Here is a 12,859-nt window from a genome sequence, read left to right on the forward strand (position 1 = left end):
TTAATCCCTTGGTGTGATTTTTTTTATGATGTACTATATTATTTACTTATTCAATTATTTATCTATTCATTTATTGATCCAGCTTGCATGTTTTATTATTTAAAAAATTAACTTGTTCACCCTCAGCACTTCATCAACCCTCATCTTCCTCCTATTGTTGAACCGTCGTGGGTGACCCCTCTGAGCTCCCGGCCTTCATGTTCTCTCACCCTCTCCAGACTCCGGACTGACGTACAATATAGAAACAGAGCAGGAAGTTGCAATAGGGCCGTGCAACCCAAGGTTTGATACCAGCACAAACAGAAACCCTCTTAAACCTAAACCTATACTCAAACCTAAACCCAACCCTCAACCCTAAACCCAACCCTAGCCTCAACCCTAAACCTAACCCTAGCCTCAACCCTAAACCCAACCCTAGCCTCAACCCTAAACCTAACCCTAGCCTCAATCCTAAACCCAACCCTAGCCTCAACCCTAAACCTAACCCTAGCCTCAACCCTAAACCCAACCCTAGCCTCAACCCTAAACCTAACCCTAGCCTCAATCCTAAACCCAACCCTAGCCTCAACCCTAAACCCAACCCTAGCCTCAATCCTAAACCTAACCCTAGCCTCAACCCTAAACCCAACCCTAGCCTCAATCCTAAACCTAACCCTAGCCTCAACCCTAGCCTCAACCCTAGCCTCAACCCTAATCTTAACCCTCAACCCTAACCCTAACCCTAGCCGCAACTAAGGCTCATTTTAGCCCAAATCCTAACCTTAATCTTGAGGGGGAAGATAGCCCACCCCATCAACCCTTTATTAGTTGTGACCCTAACCTTGACCCTAATCATAACTACTTAGGGGAACAAGGCTTAATCAATCAACCCTCGGTTAGATCTGAGGCTAACCTTAACCCTAACCTTAACCAATCAGTGGAACATGACTTACTCCTTCCAGTTGCCTCAGGCCTTTATATTAATTATGTCACTGATTCTAACTCTAATCCTAACCTTAACCACACTGGACAAAATGGTTCACTTCAGCAACCCTTGGTTGACTCTAACCCTAACCTTAACCCTAACCTTAACCAATCAGGGGAACATGGCTTACTCCAGCACCAATCAGGTTGCTCTGGTCTTAAGCTTGACTCTACCAATGACCCTTACTTGGGCAATAACCCTAACCTCAACCACACAAGAGAACAAAGCTCTCCACTGCAACCCTTGGTTAGCTCTAATCTTGATACTAATCTAAACCAGTCAGGGCAACATGGCTCACTCCAGTACCCCCCAGTTGGTTCCAGCCTTGGTATTGACTCTGGCCTAGAATCTAACCTCAACCACGCAGGTGGAGACAGCTCACTTCAGAACCTTCAGCACTCTTAACAACGAACCTAGCAGGTTACAGACTGATGTTATGATTTTTAATGTCCATTTTGAGCTGGGAACCTTGGATGACGCCCCACCCCTCTCGACACCATGCAATTCTCCAGTGACTTCAGGTGTAGGAATAAGTGGGGCAGTTACTAGTAATGTTGCGGTGATTATGTCTGATTACATTACTCTTTCTTTCCCCCTGTATAGATGGGGTGTTGCCATCTGGAGGGGAGCAGCCAAACACCCACTCCCATGCATCCCACACCCACACCCACACACCACATACACACCAACTTCCAGTAGTGGCCCTCACTGAGAACGAAATTACGAAGGGTAATTCTGATAAAAAGCACACAAAAAAGCAAGTGAGTCCTCAGATTTCTCCAACAGGAGAGTTTCCACCAGTTCCACTACTGATTCGGAAACTTCCAGTACTGCTCCCTTCCAGAGACCTACACCACATGCCAATTCAACTCATAAAATAAGGGATTGTTTCAGATTGCGGGAGTGAATCATGTAATGTGGCAGAGTATATTGATTCCTTTCTCAATCCCATATCTCAGAAGCACCCCAGTTATGTAAAGGATACCTATGCATTTGTTAATAAGCTTAGAGAAATGGAGTTACCTTCTGGAGCAATGTTATTCTCGATTGATGTAGACTCACTATACACTAATACTGACACTCAAATAGGACTTAGGGCAGGGATACAAATAGACCAGATGAGGCTATCCTTTCTCTCTTAGAACTGGGAATAACGCGGAATGACTTTGAATTTGATTCTAAACACTGCTTACATATCTCAGGTACTGCAACGGGGAAGAAGTTTGCTCCTGCGTATGCCAACATTTACATGACCGATTGGGAGCAGACGGTCTTCCCCAAGTGCAAAAAACGTCCATTCATATACATGCGGTACTTGGATGATATCTTTGGGGTTTGGTGCCACTCGGTGGGGGAGTTTGTAAACTTTAGAGATATTTTGAATGGACATCACCCCTCGATTACAGTTAAGTACAACTTACAATTTCTTGATACCAAAGTTTTATGATGCCAGGCCATAATGATAGAAACCTCTTGGGAATTAGAGTATATTTCAAAGCGACCGACACACACATGCATTGCTGCATGAGACTAGTTATCATCCTAAACAACTTATAGGGTCTTATTAAGTCTGTTTGTTTTTTAAATGAAGATTACGAGGCAGCTACACAGATACTGGTTTCTTTGTGATAATTTTTTTTGGATTTGCATGATAACGGAATATAGTTTTTCCTCTTTTGGCTATTTTGATTTCTACCCCCTCCTCTTAAAGCACTTGTTTCAACAATTATAACTTATTTATTTATATTTGCCAACATCAGGACTTATAACCTTTTGGCAAAATAACCTTGAGGCAAAATATATATATATATATATATATATATATATATATATATATATATATATATATATATATATATATATATATATATATATATATTTATTTATTTATTTATGATTTTGAGTATCTAAATGTTTTGAGGCTTGGTTGGTGTCATCTCCTCCCAACTAAAAGACAATCTTGTAACAAAATGTCATACATGTCAGTGCCTTGTACCTGGGCATGACAGCCCAGTGGTTAGAGTATGACGATAGTGACTGGTAAATTGCTGGTTCGAATCTTCAAGGGGAGGCAAAACTGTTTTTGGGGATGTTCCATTGAGAAAGGTGTTTGTTGATGGAGTTTATGCCGTCTAGTGACCACTAACAGACATTACAGGGAACTACCCTTTATTTTGGTTGGAAGTTTGGAGCTTTCTGGGATCATTTCCTCTATTTTTACAATGTATTAAAATGGTACCTTGGTTTTAAATAGAGGTTCATAAAATGAGTGGGGTAATTGTCTATGTACTTCTTGTGGGTAACAGTTTTTGTCCCCTTACCTAACCCTAATCTCAACCCTAACCCTAGCCTCAACCCTAACCCTAGCCTCAACCCTAACCCTAGCCTCAACCCTAACCCTAGCCTCAACCCTAACCCTAGCCTCAACCCTAACCCTAGCCTCAACCCTAACCCTAGCCTCAACTCTAACCCTAGCCTCAACTCTAACCCTAGTTGATTATGGACCCAATACCTTCCATTTCTTATGACTTACTAAAACCTATTTGGAGGGGATGGGAGCGTGTGTACATTTGTATTGCCTTGCAGGTTTTGCCATGCGTGTTCTTCTCAGACATGAGGGGTTTATATGGCATTTATATCATTATTTGCGCTTTTGTAACATTGAAAAGATTCTCTCTACTGTGTTCGATTTCTTGGGGTTTCTCGATTGGTCCTGATTATTAGAGATGTTGAAGATGGGTTGGTCTAGGACCTATGTGGGTAACAGAACTTAGTCCCCTAGCCTGAACCCTAACCCTAGCCTCAACCCTAACCCCTCTCTCAATCTGATCTACCCCAAATCCCTCGCTCTCTCCCCCGACCCCCTCTCTCAAATTGATCTACCCCAATCCCCCTCTCTCTCTCTCTCTCTCTCTCTCTCTCTCTCTCTCTCTCTCTCTCTCTCTCTCTCTCTCTCTCTCTCTCTCTCTCTCTCTCTCTCTCTCCACTTCTCTCTCTCTCTCCACTAGTCCCCTCTGAGTCTCCTACAGATGTATACGCCAGGCCTGTCTCGTCCCACGAAGCTTTGGTCTGGTGGCTACCAGTCATGGACACTGGTACCGGCCTTCAGCAGTACATAGATGGATACCAGGTCTGTAGCTCTGTAAATCTCCTGGATATCTAATGATGTCCATGATTTATGAGGAAGGCCAGATATTCCTGGTCAGATTACGAATGATGGTCTGGTTAAGTGATCAGGAAAAACACATCCCACTGGGCACAGACGTCAGTTCAGCATCTAGTTTTGACTTACATTTGGTTGAGTTATCAACTAACGTGAATTCAACAAAATTATCATGTCATTGGATTTATGTTAAAAGTTGGGTGAAAAAAACTACGAAATTCCCTTGATGATTTGTTGCAAATCCAATCTGTTTTTTTAGCGTGAAATGACGTGGAAACAACGTTGATTCAACCGGTTTTTGCCCAGTTTGATGGCCCTTCTCATGAGACTATAGAAAATAAAATACCTTGTGTTCAACTGTAGCTTCCTTGCCAGACTGACCTGAAAGAAGCATATGTCTTTGTGTGAGGAACTGGTGAATATTTTGATTGGTTCACCAGTTTTGATTCAGATTGATTGACACCTGCTCTGACCAATCCCGGCTCTCTGACCAGGTGAAGTACTGGAGGAAGTATGACGATACAGAGCCAGGGGCCAATCGTATCTTTGTGTCCGCCTCCATGAACCAGACCAGGCTGGAGAACATGCTGCCAGACTCCCACTACCTCATCGAGGTCAGAGCCTACAACGGAGCCGGTGTCGGCCCGCCCAGCGAACACTGCGAGATGTTCACCAAGAGAGCACGTAAGACCAGATGCCAAAACCACACTGTACTTCCATATACAGGTCTATTTTAGGTGATCCCATTGAGATTAATATTCTATTCTATTCTATTCTATTCTTTGCAGCTCCAAGTGTGGCTCCCCAAATGTGGCGTTATATCAGCTACTCTGGCAAGTGGCTGTACGTGTGGTGGCACCACATCCCCTACGACTGGTTTGGCAATGAGTCCTTCCCACTATATTATAAGGTATGTAAAGGCATTTTACTTTGTTTCATTTGAATCTTGCAGCAACTGGTGTGATCCAGTTTGAGCCTGTGGAAATAAATGTCCTCAGAAGACAATAAATTCCTCCTCTTCTCTTCTCTTCTCTTCTCTTCTCTTCTCTTCTCTTCTCTTCTCTTCTCTTCTCTTCTCTTCTCTTCTCTTCTCTTCTCTTCTCTTCTCTTCTCTTCTCTTCTCTTCTCTTCTCTCCTTCCTCTTCTCTTCTCTTCTCTTCTCTTCTCTTCTCTTCTCTTCTCTTCTCTTCTCTTCTCTTCTCTTCTCTTCTCTTCTCTTCTCTTCTCTTCTCTTCTCTTCTCTTCTCTTCTCTTCTCTTCTCTTCTCTTCTCTCCTTCCTCTTCTATTCTCTTCTCTCCTCTCCTCTCCTCTCCTCTCCTCTCCTCTCCTCTCCTCTCCTCTCCTCTCCTCTCCTCTCCTCTTCTCTTCTCTTCTCTTCTCTTCTCTTCTCTTCTCTTCTCTTCTCTTCTCTCCTCTCCTCTCCTCTCCTCTCCTCTCCTCTCCTCTCCTCTCCTCTCCTCTCCTCTCCTCTCCTCTCCTCTTCTATTCTCTACTCTACAGGTGATGTTCAGGAAGACTGGCTACATCACAGGGCCGATCTACATGACGGGCTGGCACTTCATTGACTTCCCCATGCCCCAGGTAGGGGACTACGAGCTGGAGGTCAGAGGTCGCTATGAGGGAGGAGACGGCCCCATCAGGAAGATCAGGCTTCAGGGTAAGTAAGGGATAGATGGGTTTAATGTAGCCTGGGTAGTATCTGGTTGGTGAATTGAAGGACTGTGTCAATTTGTGGGTGAATCTCAAAAGTATTTTCCTCGATTCCTCAATTGTTTGATTCCTCTCTCCTCACCTTCTTCTCAAAACATCAGTGGGAAGGGAGGAGAGCATCGGAGGAGAAGTGTGTTTTGAGTGTGTTTGTTGTCCGGACAGTGTCTTACCCAGCATGCCTCTTACTGTGTCCCCTCCCCTCCTCCAGGTAAGGCGTCTTTCCTGAGACCCACTCTCAGTCTGGCCGCCATGCTACTGCTGGCCCTGTGCATCGTGGGATTGGGGATATAGAGACGCAGGACGTGTCTGGGTGGACTGTGGGAGATTTGACAGACACAACTCTCACATGGACTTCCTATATCTCGTTATGGACTTCCAATCTTTCCTCAACCTCTTCCTGTCTGTATGTCTTCCCACAACAAAACAGAACACCTTGCCACCATACAGAAATGACCTGCCTAGCTACAGAATTACCTACATCTACAAGAGTTACTGTACTGTAAGACATCCAATAAATCCTTTCTGATTTACAGTACCAGTCAAAAACTTGGACACACCTACTCATTCAAGGGTTTTTCTTTATTTTTACTATTTTCTACATTGTAGAATAATAGTGAAGACATCAAAACTATGAAATAACACATGTAGTAACCAAAAAAGTGTTAAAAAAATCAAAATATATATATAGATTCTTCAAATAGCCACCCTTTGCCTTGATGACAGATTTGCACACTCTTGGCATTCTCTCAACCAGCTTCACCTGGAATGCTTTTCCAACAGTCTTGAAGGAGTTCCCACATATGCTGAGCACTCGTTGGCTGCTTTTCCTTCACTCTGCGGTCCAACTCATCCCACACTATCTCAACTGGGTTGAGGTCGGGGGATTGTGGAGGCCAGGTCATCTGATGCAGCACTCCATCACTCTCCTTATTGGTCAAATATCCCTTACACAGCATGGAAGTGTGTTTTGGATCATTGTCCTGTTGAAAAACAAATGATAGTCCCATTAAGCGCAAACCAGATGGGATGGCGTATCGCTGCAGAATGATGTGGTAGCCATGCTGGTTAAGTGTGCCTTGAATTCTAAATAAATCACAGACAGTGTCACCAGCAAAGCACCCCCACACCATAACACCTCCTCCTCCATGCTTCACGGTGGGAACCACACATGCAGAGATCATCCGTTCACCTACTCTGCGTCTCACAAAGACACAGCGGTTGGAACCAAAAATCTCTAATTTGGACTCATCAGACCAAAGGACAGATTTCCACCGGTCTAATGTCCATTGCTCGTGTTTCTTGGCCTAAGCAAGTCTCTTCTTCTTATTGGTGTCCTTTAGTAGTGGTTTCTTTGCAGCAATTCGACCATGAAGGCCTGATTCACGCGGTCTCCTCTGAACAGTTGATATTGAGATGTGTCTGTTACTTGAACTCTGTGAAGCATTTATTTGGGCTGCAATCTGAGGTGCAGTTAACTCTAATGAATGTATCCTCTGCAGCAGAGGTATCTCTGGGTCTTCCTTTCCTGTGGCGGTCCTCATGAGAGCCAGTTTCATCATATCGCTTGATGGTTTTTGCGACTGAAATGTTCCGTAATGACTGACCTTCATGTCAAAGTAATGATGGACTGTCGCATCTCTTTGCTTATTTGAGCTGTTCTTGCCATAATATGGACTTGGTCTTTTACCAAATCGGGCTATCTTCTGTATACCACCCCTACCTTGTCACAACACAACTGATTAGCTGAAACGCATTAAGAAGGAAAGAAATTCCACAAATTTACTTTTAACAAAACACACCTGTTGGTGACTACCTCATGAAGCTGGTTGAGAGAATTCCAAGAGTGTGCAAAGCTTTCAACAAGGCAAAGGGTGGCTACTTTGAAGAATCTCAAATATAAAATATATTTTGATTTGTTTAACACTTTTTTGGTTACTACATGATTCCATATGTGTTATTTCATAGTTTTGATGTCTTCACTATTAATATACAGTATAGAAAATAGTAAAAAATAAAGAAAAACTCTGGAATGAGTAGGTGTGTCCAAGCTTTTGACTGGTACTGTAGTTATTGAACAGGTACTGAAGGAATTGAACGGGTACTAAAGAGGAATAGATTTTTCAAAATGATGAATCAAATTGTACAATCTTCCCAACATATTCTAGACTCATGTATAAGACAATGACTGACTGTAATCAACACTATACTTACTGTATGACATGTGTAATGAGTAAACTGTAAAGGAATGATCAGAGGAAGATTGTATGTAGCTCAGTCACCAACTACACAGCCTCTTCCTCCCCTTGACGCACCCAGTTGTTTGGAAATGTAGTTTCCACAGGTTTGCCAATTCAAGACGGCACTAGAGTAGAAGTAGTGTGTGTTTATGTTTGATTGATTCGTTGGAGAATACTTTTCAAATTTCTGTAATGGTGCTGTGTGAAAATAGATATTTAGTTTTGGTTCGTTTTCCTGTTTTATGTTTGTTTATCTCTTCATATTCGTACACACACGCTCGGCAGACATGGATATAGCTATAACTAACTCTGCAGAGATTGCTAGCTTTGAATGCTATTCTTTCTTACACTGTACTATACCACATGCTAATCAGCTTTATATTCCTAGTGAATTCTGTCTTCTAGATGCGCAAGGTAACGCCATATCGCCTCGACAATGCCCTGATATTTAGGCTTGTCCAGATTTTTGCGCTGACGATCGCAGAATGTTTTACCTGAATGGTAACAAGAAATCAGGGTTGTAGAATATTGATGTGCTGCTGTTTATTTTGTTGTAGTATTTGTTTTCCATTGCTATGTATATGAGATCATGCTGTAAACTCGTTAAATAGAATACATATGAACGCTCCAGGATTGTAATTATCATGTGAGCGTCACTAAATCTTGAGAATGAAGTGTATTTGTTGTATTACTTTCATGATGCCAACAGAGGGCAGCATTCATTCATTTGCGTTGTTTACAGGTTACAGCAACTCATCTATGAAGACCTACTGCCAAATCAATGTGAAAGGTGCGTCAGTGCCTCTCGAGTGGACCTTTAGCAGTCCTTATAGAGCAGTACCTGTGGAGTGGACCTTTAGCAGTCCTTATAGAGCAGTACCTGTGGGGTGGACCTTTAGCAGTCCTTATAGAGCAGTACCTGTGGAGTGGACCTTTAGCAGTCCTTATAGAGCAGTAGTAGTATTGTGGTGAGTGATATCTGCTGTGGCTTTGACTGTAATGTTCTCAGGAAGGCAATAACAGAAATAAATGGATAAAAACCTGGATAGACCCCCAAATCAGGACTATCATATTGTAACTGAGCCTCCCCCATCTTTCATTTCTCATTCATCTTATGCTTGCTGTCATTCTGGTTATGTTGTTGAGGACAATCACTTGTTCCTCTCTGAGGTAGAGACCTGATTAATATGGTTCTGTTGTTGAGGACAATCACTTGTTCCTCTCGGAGGTAGAGACCTAATTAATAGGGTTCTGTTGTTGAGGACAATCACTTGTTCCTCTCTGAGGTAGAGACCTGATTAATATGGTTCTGTTGTTGAGGACAATTACTTGTTCCTCTCTGAGGTAGAGACCTGATTAATATGGTTCTGTTGTTGAGGACAATCACTTGTTCCTCTCGGAGGTAGAGACCTGATTAATATGGTTCTGTTGTTGAGGACAATCACTTGTTCCTCTCGGAGGTAGAGACCTGATTAATATGGTTCTGTTGTTGAGGACAATCACTTGTTCCTCTCTGAGGTAGAGACCTGATTAATATGGTTCTGTTGTTGAGGACAATCACTTGTTCCTCTCGGAGGTAGAGACCTGATTAATAGGGTTCTGTTGTTGAGGACAATCACTTGTTCCTCTCTGAGGTAGAGACCTGATTAATATGGTTCTGTTGTTGATGACAATTACTTGTTCCTCTCTGAGGTAGAGACCTGATTAATATGGTTCTGTTGTTGAGGACAATCACTTGTTCCTCTCTGAGGTAGAGACCTGATTAATATGGTTCTGTTGTTGAGGACAATCACTTGTTCTTCTCGGAGGTAGAGACCTGATTAATATGGTTCTGTTGTTGAGGACAATCACTTGTTCCTCTCTGAGGTAGAGACCTGATTAATATGGTTCTGTTGTTGAGGACAATCACTTGTTCCTCTCGGAGGTAGAGACCTGATTAATATGGTTCTGTTGTTGAGGACAATCATTTGTTCCTCTCGGAGGTAGAGACCTGATTAATATGGTTCTGTTGTTGAGGACAATCACTTATTCCTCTCGGAGGTAGAGACCTGATTAATATGGTTCTGTTGTTGAGGACAATCACTTATTCCTCTCGGAGGTAGAGACCTGATTAATATGGTTCTGTTGTTGAGGACAATCACTTATTCCTCTCGGAGGTAGAGACCTGATTAATATGGTTCTGTTGTTGATGACAATCACTTGTTCCTCTTTGAGGTAGAGACCCGTCGACGGAGGTAGAGAGAAAGAGAGTGCTGTTGTTACCGTGGTGAAATCAGAAGATGAGTAGAACAGGGAGCCCACAGATTACTGATGAGGGATAGTGTGTGCGGGTGTGTGTGTGTGTGTGTGTGTGTGTGTGTCTTCACGTACAGTATGTGTGTGGCCTTTTTTCTCTCTCTTCTACCTTCATTATCAGCGTCTCTATCCTCTAAATTCTCCCCCTAAATAAATTACAGGAAAGGAGCAACGTACAAATCAATGTAGCCATTATGTGTAAACAATGTTACTGGTAGACAGAGGTGATGCTCTTACTGCTGGAGGCTGATTGGACCTCTGATGAAGCACAGAGAATAGCCTATTCTCTCTGAGAGAGCGAGAGAGAGCGAGAGAGAGAGAGAGAGAGAGAGAGAGAGAGACAGAGAGAGACAGAGAGAGACAGAGAGAGACAGAGAGAGACAGAGACAGAGAGAGTAATGGCTGGAGTAGAGTGAGTGGAATGGTATCAAATACATCGAACACACGGTTTGATGCCATTCCATTTGCTCCATTCCAGTCATTATTATGAGCCGTCCTGCCCTCAGCAACCTCCACTGTTAGATACTAGTTATTGTGGGAGTCAGGCTGACCCTTTCCCATTCTAAACAGAGATTGTATAGAAAATGAGCCAACCTTTCATCAACAATCACATTGATGAACAGAATCGACTTCTTTCATTTGTTCTTTTGATGAAGCACTCAGAATAATGGTGTTTTGTTTTCTGTTGGTGTTATGATTATAATGAGTAGACAAGGAGACCTGTAGAATACTAATAGAAGGGCCTTCAAACATGGTCTGTCAATAGATCACTTCAGAGCATAAATAGATTGCAGCGTGTGGAATATCAGTTTTGCATGATTGTAATCAGGACCAGTGCTCTACAGATACCAATATAGTTCATCTGTAATCATTCTCGTGTGTATTCCACTGACGTCTAAATTCTGCCGTTTGACAATGAAGAAGGTAGGCTACTTCCATGTAGGCATATTTAATATTGGGCAAATATTCAGCATGGTATTCTGTGTGGGGACACTGATATATTATACATATGGAATGCTATTTATTTAGTCATTTGATATTCAGTTTGCCATGTTTCTAGATCAGAGGCCCACTGTCATCATTAGATACAGGGACCTGGGTGAAGAGAGATCTAACGACAACAGTCATGGAGGTGAAGAGCAGCCAGTTTACAGGGTGATTTCATACCTCTCTCACTGCATTTAAAAAACCTCTCTTCCCCTTTGTACCTCTAAATGTATCCTACATATCCTATTTAATACCCACATCTACATCCATATATCATTGATGCATTTGTATTTGCCCACAACAAGGTGCTGTAAATTTGAATAGAAAACACATTTTCCATAATTTAGCAGAAAGGGGGATGCTATGAATAATATAGGGCTCTCAGCATCGGATAGGGAACAGACCTCAATAAAATAGTCCAACCCCATCCGCTATGGGTCTAAAGCAGGACCTACTGTATGTAAAGCGCCATGGATTAGCCTAGCGCTAGGCCATAAATCCCATGCGTTTGGCAGGGCCCCCGGGCCAGGTAGCTATCTCGCTAACGTTACTTCACCTAGGCCCGTGGAGTCCTGTAATGCAATGTAGCCTAGCCTCTACTCTAAATCTAAGACATAAGATGGCCGTACAGAGTGGAATAGATTGAACCCCCTATAATCTAAATGTCCTGGGCCAATGTGATACGTCCGAGGCTATAGAGTATTAGCTGCAGTTAGCGCTGTTAGTGAGGGAACCCGCTGTTCCAAATGGCACCCTATTCCCTATTTAGTGCACTACTTTTGACCAGGGCCTATAGGCACTACTTTTGACATAGGGAATAGGGTGCCATTTGGGAAGCAACCCTTGTGTCAGACCAGGAAGTAATTGCCACATCTGTAGATGCTTTATGGCCCTGTTTACTCTATGAGGAATGGCTTTTTTAAGATGTCCCCTCTCTGCTATAAGGTGGTTCATATACTGGCACTTTGTCAAACTGATGGTCGTCTATAGGGGTATTCCTTCAATGGTAATGACCAAGAGAAGCAAAACCTTGGGCCAGTACAGAGACACAGTGAGTAGAGCAAGAGAAACAATTGTTCTTATTTTCCAATTAAATATCCTTCTATATTAGCCTGGCCCCAGATCTGTTTGTGCTGAATAACAACCATAGGAGGTGGCTGTACCTTTCTATATTAGCCTGGCCCCAGATCTGTTTCTGCCTTTGTGAGCATGATACCTCCTTATAAACCTCTCTTGTTGTCTGTCAGCATTCTGCCAGATATTTCTGCTCCGTCTGCAAAGGGACCCCCCAGACTGATTTGGCAATCGCACCAAACCAAATGCTTTCCTCTTCTCCTCCCCTAAATAACTAACCAGGGCTCTGGCTGGCAAAGCAACGACAGGAAGCAACCCAATCCTCTTTGAGTCCAATTAGAGTTTAACACCAAAGTCTTGTCTTCTTTTTTGGGGTGTCAATTTTGAAATCCTCCAAAAATGTCCTGCCTGAAATATATTTCCTGATT

General features: G+C 42.8%; 1 protein-coding gene across 1 annotated transcript in view; it reads left to right on the forward strand.

Moving 5' to 3' along the window:
* Positions 1 to 6,129, forward strand: part of cntn1b (contactin 1b) — a gene marked incomplete at both ends in the record, with an annotated part of 18,826 nt that extends 12,697 nt beyond the window's left edge. The window contains 5 exons of the mRNA XM_084196020.1: positions 3,973 to 4,094; positions 4,622 to 4,811; positions 4,916 to 5,037; positions 5,629 to 5,785; positions 6,047 to 6,129. Of these exons, the coding sequence (XP_084052146.1) occupies positions 3,973 to 4,094; positions 4,622 to 4,811; positions 4,916 to 5,037; positions 5,629 to 5,785; positions 6,047 to 6,129 (674 nt within the window). The remainder of the gene's footprint in view (positions 1 to 3,972; positions 4,095 to 4,621; positions 4,812 to 4,915; positions 5,038 to 5,628; positions 5,786 to 6,046) is intronic.
* Between the last annotated feature and the right edge of the window lie 6,730 nt (positions 6,130 to 12,859).

The sequence above is a fragment of the Coregonus lavaretus genome, assembly GCF_964263955.1.
Source record: "Coregonus lavaretus genome assembly, contig: HAP1_SCAFFOLD_545, whole genome shotgun sequence".
NCBI lineage: Eukaryota > Metazoa > Chordata > Actinopteri > Salmoniformes > Salmonidae > Coregonus > Coregonus lavaretus.